The sequence below is a fragment of the Nymphaea colorata genome, chromosome 12 (assembly GCF_008831285.2).
Source record: "Nymphaea colorata isolate Beijing-Zhang1983 chromosome 12, ASM883128v2, whole genome shotgun sequence".
In the NCBI taxonomy this organism is placed as follows: Eukaryota; Viridiplantae; Streptophyta; class Magnoliopsida; order Nymphaeales; family Nymphaeaceae; genus Nymphaea; species Nymphaea colorata.
In genome coordinates this window covers 12,641,906-12,654,429 of record NC_045149.1, presented here as the reverse complement: position 1 = coordinate 12,654,429, position 12,524 = coordinate 12,641,906, and the positions used below count along the sequence as shown (strand labels likewise).

At 39.7% G+C, this 12,524-nt stretch overlaps 1 protein-coding gene across 2 annotated transcripts; it reads right to left on the bottom strand.

Moving 5' to 3' along the window:
* Positions 1-1,651: 1,651 nt before the first annotated feature.
* LOC116265172 (UPF0187 protein At3g61320, chloroplastic-like) lies at positions 1,652-11,190 on the bottom strand. 2 transcript variants are annotated; one of them, XM_031645715.2, is made up of 4 exons: positions 10,282-11,189; positions 4,450-4,617; positions 3,679-3,885; positions 1,652-2,664 (listed from the first exon to the last, which is right to left on the bottom strand). In XM_031645715.2, the coding sequence occupies exons 1-4, from the start codon at positions 10,975-10,977 to the stop codon at positions 2,464-2,466; spliced, it is 1,272 nt and encodes a 423-aa protein (XP_031501575.1). In that variant the 5' UTR covers positions 10,978-11,189; the 3' UTR covers positions 1,652-2,463. The 2 variants fall into 2 exon arrangements, with proteins under 2 accessions (XP_031501575.1, XP_031501576.1); XM_031645716.2 differs by lacking the exon at positions 3,679-3,885 and having other exon boundaries at positions 10,282-11,190.
* Between the last annotated feature and the right edge of the window lie 1,334 nt (positions 11,191-12,524).

Below are 12,524 nucleotides of genomic sequence, written 5' to 3'. Positions count from 1 at the left end.
CTTATGGCCCGAACAAATAATCTGCTCCATCAATAATTGCACTTTACATTTCCCTTAAGCACCTCATACATTATGTACAACATCGACAGAGTTAGACTAACTATTAAATCACATTCTAAACTTGTCTAAAATCCTCACTATACATTTTCATGGAGAATAGGTTTAACCATTAATGGCATTTTCTATATTCATTTATTTTCTCCATTCAGCTTTGACAGCGTTCTTCGGCATTCAGCTTTGACAGAATCTGATCGGGACCAATTTGAATCAGCTTTTTGGGATCAAATGAATGGAAAAACAGTATAGTTACTGCATCAGTTCTGGTAGCAACATTTTAAATGTTTGTTACATAAATTACACATGTTATAATTTGATAATACTCATTTATTCTTTTTAGATTGACAAAACCTCGTGCGCCATACTTACTTTACATGCATAACTTTTCAATCGAACATGTAAGGATGGATATGATATCAAAATTCTCACCAAAAAAGAAAGAGAATTTCCCCTTCTACATTTTCATTGGACTTTGAACTTTCACCTTAATCTGCTAAGTTTGGAATGTATATCTGAAGCAGGCTTTTTTTGGACCAATATATTAGTTTAGCGGACCAGACAAATTTCCTGAGAAACTGTGTTCGCCAGCAAAACATTGTTTATCAGTCAAGATAAAGGTTGGTACCTGGGGAGCATTTACATTTTTTACATATTTTTCTTACCACCAACCCACGTGCTATAGTTTGACATTAACAACTTTAATGGAAGTTCATTTTTCTTGTCACTTTGACTATGGCAAACAGCATATAAGAGTCATATATTAAGCAACAAGAGACTGTAAATTAAAACATATGACCATTATTAGTTGTGGTGTTTTATCTTTTAGACTACGTCCGGTGGTGTTGAATTAACCTTCGACTGCAGTAAAACTGTCATCCAAGTTTCAAAAACTTATTTCTGTCATCCAAACAAAAACCAGGTCTTAGAAAGTGAAATCTTAATTTTTTGTCATATCATTCAAATACATGAACCAAATTGTACAAACTGATTAAAAAACTAAATTTTCACAAGTGGTTTTCACAAAAAATAGAAGTGCATTGGGATGACACCCTGAAAATCTAATTTGTTGAAACTAGTTTTTGTGAGTTTTTTAATGAATTTAAAAAGTTAGGTTCTGATGTCACCCAAGCATTGCAAAAACAATATTTTACCTCCAAAACGGCGTTTACACCCACCCCGTAAATGCTCTTCAGATTGTTAAATGTTCTTTTAACGAGGTAAAGTCTTTTTCACCTTAATTTAGTTTGCTTGATTGAATTTTTTAAAATTTTCTTTGAACAGAGAGCCGATTTTAACCATATTATTTCCCTCACTTGCCTCGGGAATAAATGGATGGGGCCAACTGAAGGCGTAGATAGCAGGTGCATGTGATTTAGTTAATGCCAGCCAACAGACTTGCACCGATTTGGTAGATAGCATACCAGAGCAGCATATTTTTCACAACACAGCATGTAATAAAATAAAGTTTTGATATCTGGTCTGTGTCACGACATAAAAACTGAAACCGAAAGAAGCAAATGAGCTGCAGACGATCTTATTACACACACTCAGAGAGAGAGAGAGAGAGAGAGAGAGAGAGAGAGAGAGAGAGAGAGAGAGCAAGGGCTTTTACTTCTTTTTTAGGTTGGCAACATTACGGCACTATTATTGGTGCCAACCAACTGCAGCTGATTTTACAAAAGCTTGGGAAACTAACCGGACATGTTATAACCTTTATTCACAATTTCAATTTTCAGTATTAAAAACCAATAGAACATAGTTAAACTCTGCTTCCAGAAAAACTGATCAAAGATTTGTTTTCTCGCTCTTTTGCAGGAACAAGGACTAGTTGCACGGTATGAGCTACTGCTTTTATACTGCATAGACCATATAGCTGCATTATAATAGGGAACCGATCCAGGTAAATATCATGCTTGACGTCAGTATCTCCCTGCACTGACCATGAAAAGTAACTGCAACTACATGCCCAAGGTCCTGCATGGTACACTTCGACATGATTGCCTTCTATGAAGGATACAGCCATGCAGCATATGGGATGTGCTTGGTCTCAAGTATGATCTGATCCATTTAACATTCAGCGAGACACAGTTATGAAGATTCCTCCGTTGGATATTGCAACTGGCTGGAACAACCCTCCTCAGAGCCTGAAGCTAGGTCCCTTACCATATGACCACACCATCCATCTCATGTATCCCATTGATAGACAAGGGAGAACCACTCAATTCCACGGCCAGACAATAAGCACCACCTTATAAGCGCCAAGCTGTGCCTCAAAGCCAGAACCAATGTCTTCTTGTAATGATCTGATCAAGTACTAGCACACCAATACTATTCCTCTGCAGCCACAGGACGAAACAGCATTCTCCAAAATATTAGACCTCATTTCACCAAGAAAATGATGGATGGTTAGCTGGGATCCCGCTCTGACATGGGCCAACCATTCGGTGAGCATGCAGTTGAAGTTTCAGACCCGATTTTCCTCTTGGCCTGAAGTTGCCTTCGGATTGATTCCTCGGTAGCAAGAGATTCCTGAATGCTTTCACAAGCCAGGTTACACAATTCAGCAAGTGGAAGCACTGGGAATGGCTCCTCGATGAGAACGCCGACCTACAGTGAGATAGAAATACAATTTTATCCAGAGAAACTCTCACAGCAATTGAACATTGGCAAATAAATTTAAATAAACCTAACAAGGTAAAGCACTAATTGCAATGACAAAGCTGTTTTACTGAAATAAGTAAGAAAGACGCATTCCAATTCAGAAACTCAAGGATAAGAAACCTGCTAATGCGTGTCCAGGAATTCGTGTGTCAAAAACTTGTGACCTTGAATGCAGGTTAGGTACAAACTTCTCTGCATTAAGCAGAAAAAGAGAGCCAATTCAACTTGACTCGGTTCTGGCATCTCAATTAGAAAATATGTTACATAACCCAGTTGCCTTCAGCTGACATTAGATCAAGTCATGGCATTCATTGTTAACTAAGTTAACATATATTTCTAATTTCAAGATTGATTGTTATTGGGCATTCCACTCAACACACTCACACAATATATTTTTTATCACCACAACCAGTTATTTCACATTACATTTGGATCAAATATAATGTCCCTTCAGTAGAAAATATAACATTGAGCATGTAAATCATACAAAGGCTGTTAACACTCAACCATTCAACACGAGTAGCAAAATTCAAGGAGACCACACAAGTAGTGGAAATGGGAAAATAATTCATGCTACTTTTCAACGTAGTAATAAACTAACATGGTTGAAGCAATGGAAGAGCAGGAGCAGTCTTAATATAGATAAGTAGAAAGCCTCATATGTCAGTAAGTCTACATCAAATGGGCCATAATTTTTTCCACGAGAAACTAAGCAGCAGATTGAAAACTTCCCTAAAACAATGAAAAGTATGTACAAACTGCAAATGTCGCTCAAGTACAATAGCAATGTAAAAAGAAAAATCCGGATGACTTTCAAATGCAAAAGAAACAAGTTGGATATGCTTAATGAAACCATAATCAAAGATGGGATTCAGGGCATGCGCAAGTGGGGTGGCATGGAGGTTCATGGTAGAGAGACAGCCCAAGTTGACATAAAACACAAGTTTTTTGGATCCTTACTTCTTCAATGCAATAAAGAGATGCAGCACTCATAAAAGTTGCAGGAACAACAATCCAGTTGCAGTCATCCCAAAGTATAACAGGAAGTGTTAGATGCCAGAGCACAAGAAATCTCGAGGTCAATCTCGTGTATGAAAGAGGGATTGGTATGCCCATTAATTCTTCACAGACACCAATAACTTCATCAAAGCAAGAGATCTTGGCTTCCTGGAAAAAAGGTCTGTGTAAATAACCTTCAAATATATCAATTGCCAGATTTACCAACATATAATTGTTGAGTGCTTTAAAAAATGCACGAATTCAGGGATACAGAAGTGAAAAGAGAATATTCGGCTAACTAGTAGCTACATTACCAGCCAAACACTCAGAAAAAAGAAAAGAGGAAGGACATTATGAGCCAGGTACTCTAAATGGCACTCCCAGTTTAACTTGATATAGATGCTGATATGGCATGAATGGTATGTCAAACTGACATTTTATATAGTCCAAATGTTAGTATAAACTGGTTATATAATCCATAAACAAAATTCCAAAATAATGGTATCTAAGACCTTCCAGAAGTTCCCTAATTTGTTGGTTCTTCTATTTCAATGATCAGCACATTCCCCTTAGTTTATCTTCACATAGAAACACATGGTACTTGTGGAAATACTCAGGAAAGCACATAAGCAATCAAAATGGCTGAAACAATATGTTTTCTCCACCAAGTTGTTCTATGCATATCAAAGAACTTCAGTGTTTCATATAATTAATAAAGAATAAGAAATTTACCAGGGAATTTCGTTTGGAGTCATCCAAGTGAGCCAACTGCAGGCACTGAGATATAAATCCAAGGATACAACGAGGGCGATGCTTTGATCTCATAACCACAGCTAAATCACCTTGATCCAGAAAAGTCCCAAGATCTTTTTCAAAGTTCGATCCATATATTACATGGCACTACAAGGAAAAGAACAAATTACCACCATAAATCTGTAATTAGTTACTTCCATATGATTTGCAGAAAACTAAAAGACAAGTAAACATCTGAAGAAAGAAAAAGTCAATTGCATGAGATTTATTTAGCATAAACAGCTCTGTCCTACACATGTGGGTTTACGTGCATTTAAGAAACACAAGTAAAGAAAACAATTTCAACATCAGTTGTAAATCAAAAGGGACCAACAGTTGATACAACCTAATTCGGTGATGCATGTAAATGCAGGATTTTTTTTGTTTCAGGGCAAATCCATCTGAAAAATAAAAACCAACCATACGCAAGTACACTCTATTCAACTCTTCAGAAAACAAAACTACCCATGAAAGCCAGCACTCTACCCACCATCCTGATTAATTTATTCAAATTTTGATGAAAATTACTTTTATAGAAGAATAGGTTTGCAAAGAGACCAATTGTTTGTCCACAATAATGCATTGTTTTATTGTGTTTGCTTACAGTTATCCCTCTGTGAGATCAGTTCTGGTCCAAAGCAAAGCAGCTGTTATCTCTCAGCAGTTTCAATATAAGACTATCAGACATGACCAGCTATTTTTTTCATACATTGACTTGCCTCAGCCTTTCATCAATCACAAATGCTAAACAAAAGAAAAAAAGCATATGCACTAGAACCTAAAGTAACCTTTCCGATGCCTAGCAATATTTTTAGAACTGTTCGAGAATGCAAATTGGAAACAAGTGTAGATTTTTTACTTAGAGATGGTAATCGAGCAATGATACAGTGACAAACATTATAGTTTCTTTCGCTGTTTAGGCAGGCAATGTCTCTCAAAACTCCTTCATGGATATATTAAGACTTAAAGAGCACAGTGCAAAGAGGTAGAGCTGTTTGGGTCTGAAACCTAAGCATCTCATGAACATGGAAAAATGTCAAGGTATATATATATATATATATATATATATATATATATATAGTGTGTGTGTGTGTGTTACGACATGATGGTTCGAAAGTGAAAATTTAAAACCAATGGAAGCAAATGTGAAGATCCCACAACAGTTTGGCTGGACAGAACCACACTCAAGCAGGTTGCAAGGGATGTTTATTGTGCCATTTGCTCGGTATGGAAGCATCATCATTTAATGAAGGACCTCTTTTCAATCTTTTATCTCATTAACAAGGTTCTCAAAACCTAGAGAGATAAGAAGGATCTATAAAAAAAAATGTGCTTAGAAATCCTTGATGACAACTGGCTATAATCAACCAAAATAACTATACTAATCCATAATGGATTACCTAGTTAACTGCTGTGTTTTTCGATGTTAAAACCCTATTCCCACTGACAACCCTTTTATCCCTGGTTCATAATGATAAAATGTATGCCTGGTGCCAGGGGCGAAGCCAGAAATTATTCATGAGACGGGCGGAATTCAGGTTTCTAAATTTTGACTAGGGCCGAAATATCATTTCTCAAAATTTTTATATAGAACAAGTAAAATTTTTTAAAATTTACATGTAAGTTTAAGAAAAAAAAAAATTGAGGTGGGGCCAGGGCCGATGCAAACCCTACCTTGGCTCCTCCCCTGTCTAGTGCCAATAGTTCATTATGGAAGAAAGGACTCACCAATCTGGATATGCTCTAATGGCATCCTTCCGAGAACATTGAATATCACAGTGTTTAGACAACAGTACTTCTCCATTAACAGATATCTATCTTCCACAAAATCAATCTCCCTTTGACAAGGTGGTGCCTATCGGCATTGTTGGCCAGCTCTGCGAGTCGACTCAAGAATCACCGGAGTCAGATCGGGATCACCCTCTCATTGGGCCACGAGTTAGGGCCCAAGTGAGTCAGCACCAAAAGTTGGGGTGATTCAGCCAAGAATCGGCTGACTTTGCTGGATCGGTGACTCGGACCGGAATCGTCCGACTTTGGTTCAACTGTTTTAAAATGTAAAAATTCATCTTGATTTTTAGGTTTTAACTATTTTTTGTTTTTTTTTTCTCTCATAAAAGCTTTTATTAAGGACATGAAAGGAATGCTAGCCTAACAATCAATTTTCTAAACTTTAAGGGGCCCATGGAGAATTAGGTAGTTGATATTATATATATATATATATATATAGAGAGAGAGAGAGAGATATATAAATACAACCTAAGCAAGTGTTCTTAGATTCATGACCTCATTCATGGTTAGAGTTGCTGATAAATCAAAACCAATACCATGTTGCTTTATGTTGGGTGGGAAGGCAATAGATTACACTACAAGATTAGATTAAAAATATACTATAAAAATTTACGACTTAACCTGACCGAGTCACCAAGTCAACTCACGACCCACTGACCCGGTCTTCTAACAGTCAGAGTCCGACTCTCGGGTTTGCCAGCTATGGCTGCCAGTCACACTAGAGACCTACAAGAAGGGAAAAGCAACTCACACATCTTAATAACCCTTCTAAGCTATGGTTAATCAGTCAGCTTCAGATACCTTTCGTAAAGAAGGGGCTCACCAAGTACCAAATTTATTGGTGAATACACTATTATGGGTCTGACTCCATCACTGACCCTAAACCCGACTTATTACTCCAATACTCAAACTCCTAGCATCTCAATATTTACAAAAAGAGTCATGAGGTCATGTTATCACTATCAATAACCCCCTCCCCTTAATCAACACCTTGTCCTTAAGGTAAGAAAGTCTGGAATAGCTGCTAAAGTAGGGAAGAATCCTCCCAAGTTGGGGTAGGACTAGGAGCATCTTCTCACTGTCATTCCACTAGCCAGTGCAAGGAAGAGCGGCCCAACCTCCTAACTGATCTTTGTTCCAGGATTTGAAAGGGAAAGATAGTCTATTGACAAGAGGAGGGAAGAGAAGTGAGCAGACCTGTTGGAAGAGCCTGCTTATTGCAGGGTTTCAGCCTAGACACATAAAATACAGGGTGGAAAGAGGAAACATCAGGAAACTGGAGGTTGTAAGAAAGGTTTCCTATTGTTTCCACAATCTGGAAAGACCCACAATCCACATATCTTGCTGAAAGATTATGTACTCTTGCTGCCTTGTGTGGCACCTTTCGATGGGGGAGGTTCCTGAGATATAATACAATTGATACTGCATATCCATTTGCCCTTTTACATGTCGTGACTCTGCCAACATTCCCTTAACGGCTTCAAACACCTTATCCCAACTAATTAGTTGAACATTGACTTCATCTAGCTGATTAGCCTAAGGGTGAAACAGAAAGGGGGTCCCCCATAGACCAGTTTGAATGGAGAAAGACCAGGTGACTGAGTCAGAATCTGTCTTATATACAAATTCAGCCCATGGTAGATACTCCGTCCAGTTATGAGGCTGAAGTTCAAAATAGAATCTTGGCTGACCACACGGAGAGACACGAAAGCGCAGGTAACGCACATTTCTAGAACTTGATTAATCACTTCTGTTTAACCATACATTTGTGATGGTATGGTGTACTCATTTTTAGTGTGGTTCCCTACAATTTAAAATAATTTTGCCATACAACTTGGAAATAAGGGGTCACACTCAATGTGGACCTAGGCATTCCATGGACTTTGCCGATGTGTTCCTGAAAAGTTCTTGCTACTTCCTTGGCTGAAAAGGCATTGGGCTAATGTGGCGAAATGTGAATATTGGATAGTATGTCCATGACCATACAAATCACTGATTTATTTTTAGATTTTGGTACCCTTCTATGAAGTCCATAAATAGATCCCCTATATTTGCAAAGGAATAGAAAGGGATTATTGAAGACCAGCTGACTGGAGGGTATTCCATTGGAAAACTTATCAGACCTTCACATACACTCGAACATCCAAGTCAAGGCTAGTAGAAGGTGTGGCGAGTCCTTCAGTATGTCCTCCACCCTTGATGTCCAGCCTCTGATGCATCATGGAACCTCTGATGCATCATGGAACTGTGACCAACATTTGGACACCAAGTTCTGTTTTTGGAGGAACATACATTCTATTTCGGAAGGATAAATATGATTCCTGCTAGTGGTAATCATAAGCCTGCACTTGATTCTGTTCTAGGCTTCTCTTAGTTTCCTGCACTGCTGGAGAGGTGTGGTGCTCTTCTTGTTTTCCTCTTAATCAAGAGGTTTTTTTTCTTTTTCTTCTTCCTCTTAATCAAGAGGTCCTACTTTTTCCTCTGGTAAAAAATTTTTGTCCATTAGGGCATTCACCGCACTGTAGTCCCCCCTCTCGTCTCACAGCCGCTGCAGCTAACCAGCACCAGCAAGTTTCTCTCTCGTTCCCCCTTGTTCTTCTTTTGCATTGTTATTTGCTTCTTCCCCTTCTTCTTCTTCTTGTCAACATTCATCTCCTTCTTCCTCCGCATGGCTTTTTTTCCCCTTTCTTCTTCAACTATGTGTCCTCTGCTTCATCCTATCAAGTATCAACACATCCCTTTTGATGGCCTTCTCCCCACTCGTATTTTTCTTCTTCTTATTCTGCAATAGCTTCCTTCCTTTTTATGGTCTAACATTTGCCAGAATATGTTCATCAGCAGGCGATGCACAGATAAGAGGGGTTTCTTCAACTTATAAGGCAGACACATTTAATCATTTCTTCTTGCTTATTATATTTTTCAAATTGTTAATAAGTGGATCAATTTCATGAAGCTGAATCCTAGGTGGCTGATTGCTAGGTACACAAGCTATTCTACTCATTAAGGAACATGTATGCATGTGAACAAATTTGGGTTTGTGTTATTTTATGTATCATCAGCCTGTGAGATTATTTATCAGTTTGCATACTGACATTCCTTTGTGATGCATTATGTTCGAGTGAGTGAGTAATTCTGCTCATTCAGCAGCTTGTGTGATTTTTTATCAAGTTGCTTATTTATTTTACCAAGAAATAGTTGTGTTTAGATTGCATTGTTTCACATATTGTAAACAATGCACATGTTTCCAGCAACGGTTTAATTTTTTATCCTTTAAAATTTTATCTAGTCATCAAACAATGAACATCTATTTGTGGATTTTTGTCTATGCCCATCCCACACAGGTAAAAAATCAGGACATGGATTTTTATCTTTTGGATTATCATCAATGGATTGAGATTCATGGATTTCTCTCCATGGAGTTTTGTCTGTGGCCATCAAACAGGCTGCTAGTGTTATTTCCTAGTCATTGTATGTTTCTCAATAACCAATTAGTTTACTAGTCAAATTGAGATTTCTATGAGTGACCAAGCCTACCATGAATCCTAAGAATTGCAGTTTTCTACTTCTTGAGTAGGTCGGAAGATACAATACCACCTGGACAATATGGAAGCTAACCATGCACTGCTTGGGCAACATGGCAGCTACCTTTCTCTATTGCAGTTTTGACATTGTTTTTGTGGATATTATCATAATTGACATTTTTTTGTCATGAAACTTATGCTTCACTGCGCCTAGCTTCACATGCTTAACAGGCTTAGTGCTTTGTTTTGCCTCATCGCACTTAACAGCGTTGTCTTCAATACATAACTGAGGTGTTGAAATAACTATTTGCCATTTCTACGACTAATTCAGCATTGTCTCAACAATTGCACACAAATAACTGCAGACAAGGTATTTAAGAACGTTCAGACAGAAATTGCACAAAAAGAAAGCCAAGGGAGAAGCGGAAAATAGAAACAGAAATGGGACGGTTATCTTCACCTTCAGAGCCAGGGGAAATGCCATGACGTACTGGATGATGGCGTCCCGGAGGTGTTCATCCTCGGGGAGACTGACCCAGGCAGCAGCTGCCCTGGCGAGGTCACGGGCGCCAGCGATGACCTTTGCCCACGTTCGGCGGGCCTCCTCGAACCTTGAATAGGAGGCTTCCGTGCGGAAGACGAGCAAGAGGGCGAGGGCTGGCGCGGTGAGCTGGTAAGGGAGGGCAGGAGCGTGGAGGAGCGGAAGAAACTCCGGGAGGAGGCGGAGAGAGACGGCGGAGTTGTAGGCGGCGACAAGGACCGCGACTGAGGTGAAGACAAGGACAGGAGGAATGAGAGAGACGATGACGCGGGAGGAGAGGGAGGAAGCAACATGACGGACGTGGCGGCGGGAACTGCGGTGCTCCACCCACTTCTCGTGAGTATAAAGCTGTCGCCGTTGCTGCATCCCCCGCTCCTTGATGGAGTCTGCCCAATCGGAGATGGACAGCAAGCTCAGTCCCGGCAGCGGAGGAAGAGGTGGCACTGGTTGCGACGGCGGTGGCTGGGGCTTGGAGTTTGCACCGGAGCATATGATGGCGCGATTGAAGAAGAAGGGTGGGCGGTGGTGGCACGGAAGTCCTACGCTGGAGTGGAAAGTGTTTGAGTGGGGGACTTTGGGAAGGGAGAGCAGGAGGCCGAGGGTGCGGGGGTCCATGTGCGTTCGAATGCCTGCAAGAGAGAGAAACAGAGAGAGAGAGAGAGCACCTCGGTAAGCGAGTTGCAGAGCGAGGTCTGCAAGCGCAAGCGCGCACAAGAGAGAGACAGATTTGAGGAACAAGTGTGTGCCTGTGTGTTTTAAATTGAAGGGTTTTCTGATCCGTTGGTGGCTGCGACGGGAGTGAGAGAGATCTTATGGCCCGTGAGTCTGGGACTTGTCTACAACTCGAGTATATTCTCTTCCCGAGTGGCTTTGCATGCACCAACCATTCCCGGCTTTCCCTGTCGGCTTTACATGCACCAACCATTCCCGACTACCTGACCCCACTAGCCTACTAGCGTCCGCAAGTGCTTCGCTTCCATATAGGGAACTGCAATTGCCTTCCTTCCCTGTTTTATTCCAACCCAAGTGCCGTCGATTGGTGGGTCTCCACAACCCCGAACCTCCAGCTGCAAAATTTGAAGGATGAGTCTACTCTTTTCGGGTGACTAAGGACGATTCTGCCACAAGTCAATCCCACCCCTACTACTGCTTAGGTCATACATGATTGATTGAATGATGACTGTAGCTCCGGCCATGCTTGAACCATCAAGATCCTCGCTTTCCTGTAACCTTGTTCAAGTGAAGGATCATCGGAGACCATCAACAATGAGATGATGTAAACAAAGGAAGCCTGCGAGACCATTGGACTAGTGGGCATTTTTAGCCAACTTAGTGAAGAAGCTTCTTATTAATGGCATGATGTAAACTACTTTGCGAAGATAAGTCAAGAGCATATATATATTGTATATTAGTAGGTTTTATAGGTAAAGACAACATTACAAAATATATGTGCTTTTGTGTTTTAGGAAATTAGTAAAAGAAATGCACTGGCACTTGCCAAACAAAAATATTTGCATATAACAGGCATGCAAAGCTTTGCATATTTCAAGGAGAATGAGGTAAATATTATGTGTGTTCATGTATGATATAACGGAATATATTAACTGATAACTTGTGTTGCAATGTATATTGGGGAAAGTTCAGAGCAGTCATCACGTGCTAAGTAGTTAACTTGTGTTGCAATGTATATTGGGGAAAGTTCAGAGCAGTCATCACGTGCTAAGTAGTTGTCCATTGAGTACTAGGATTAGTATGAACTGAACTACTCAAATCCTAAAACCAATAGTGTTATTATAAGTCTCACTCAAACAATTATATTATTCCATCTTAGTAGCTGTGAATAATAACATTATTCACAATATGTTTTATTAGGCTTTGTAGGATCAGGTAAAAGAACAATTCTAAGTGTTGCCTGAAGGAACACAAGATACACTAAGAAGTAATGAGGTCTACACCCGGGTGATGGGATAGGAGAGACATGGTAGGGTATGAATGATAGGGCTTGTGTTAGTCATTCTCAGTTTGGTTCGTCCTCTAACACGGGTATCATACATGCTTTAAAAGAAGAAAATGCATTACTAAAGGATAAAGTTTTCACATTTTAGTCTCAAATACTACAATTTCAAAAATTTAATGCTAAGGTTACTTTGTATCATAAAAGC

Coding starts and splice junctions, on each gene's coding strand:
- LOC116265172 (XM_031645715.2), bottom strand. CDS start 10,977: ATGGACCCCCGCACCCTCGGCCTCCTGCTCTCCCTTCCCAAAGTCCCC. Junction 3,886..4,449: donor ACTCCAAACGAAATTCCCTG/GTAAATTTCTTA, acceptor CCTTTTTTCCAG/GAAGCCAAGATCTCTTGCTT. Junction 2,665..3,678: donor CTCTTTATTGCATTGAAGAA/GTAAGGATCCAA, acceptor ATCTCACTGTAG/GTCGGCGTTCTCATCGAGGA.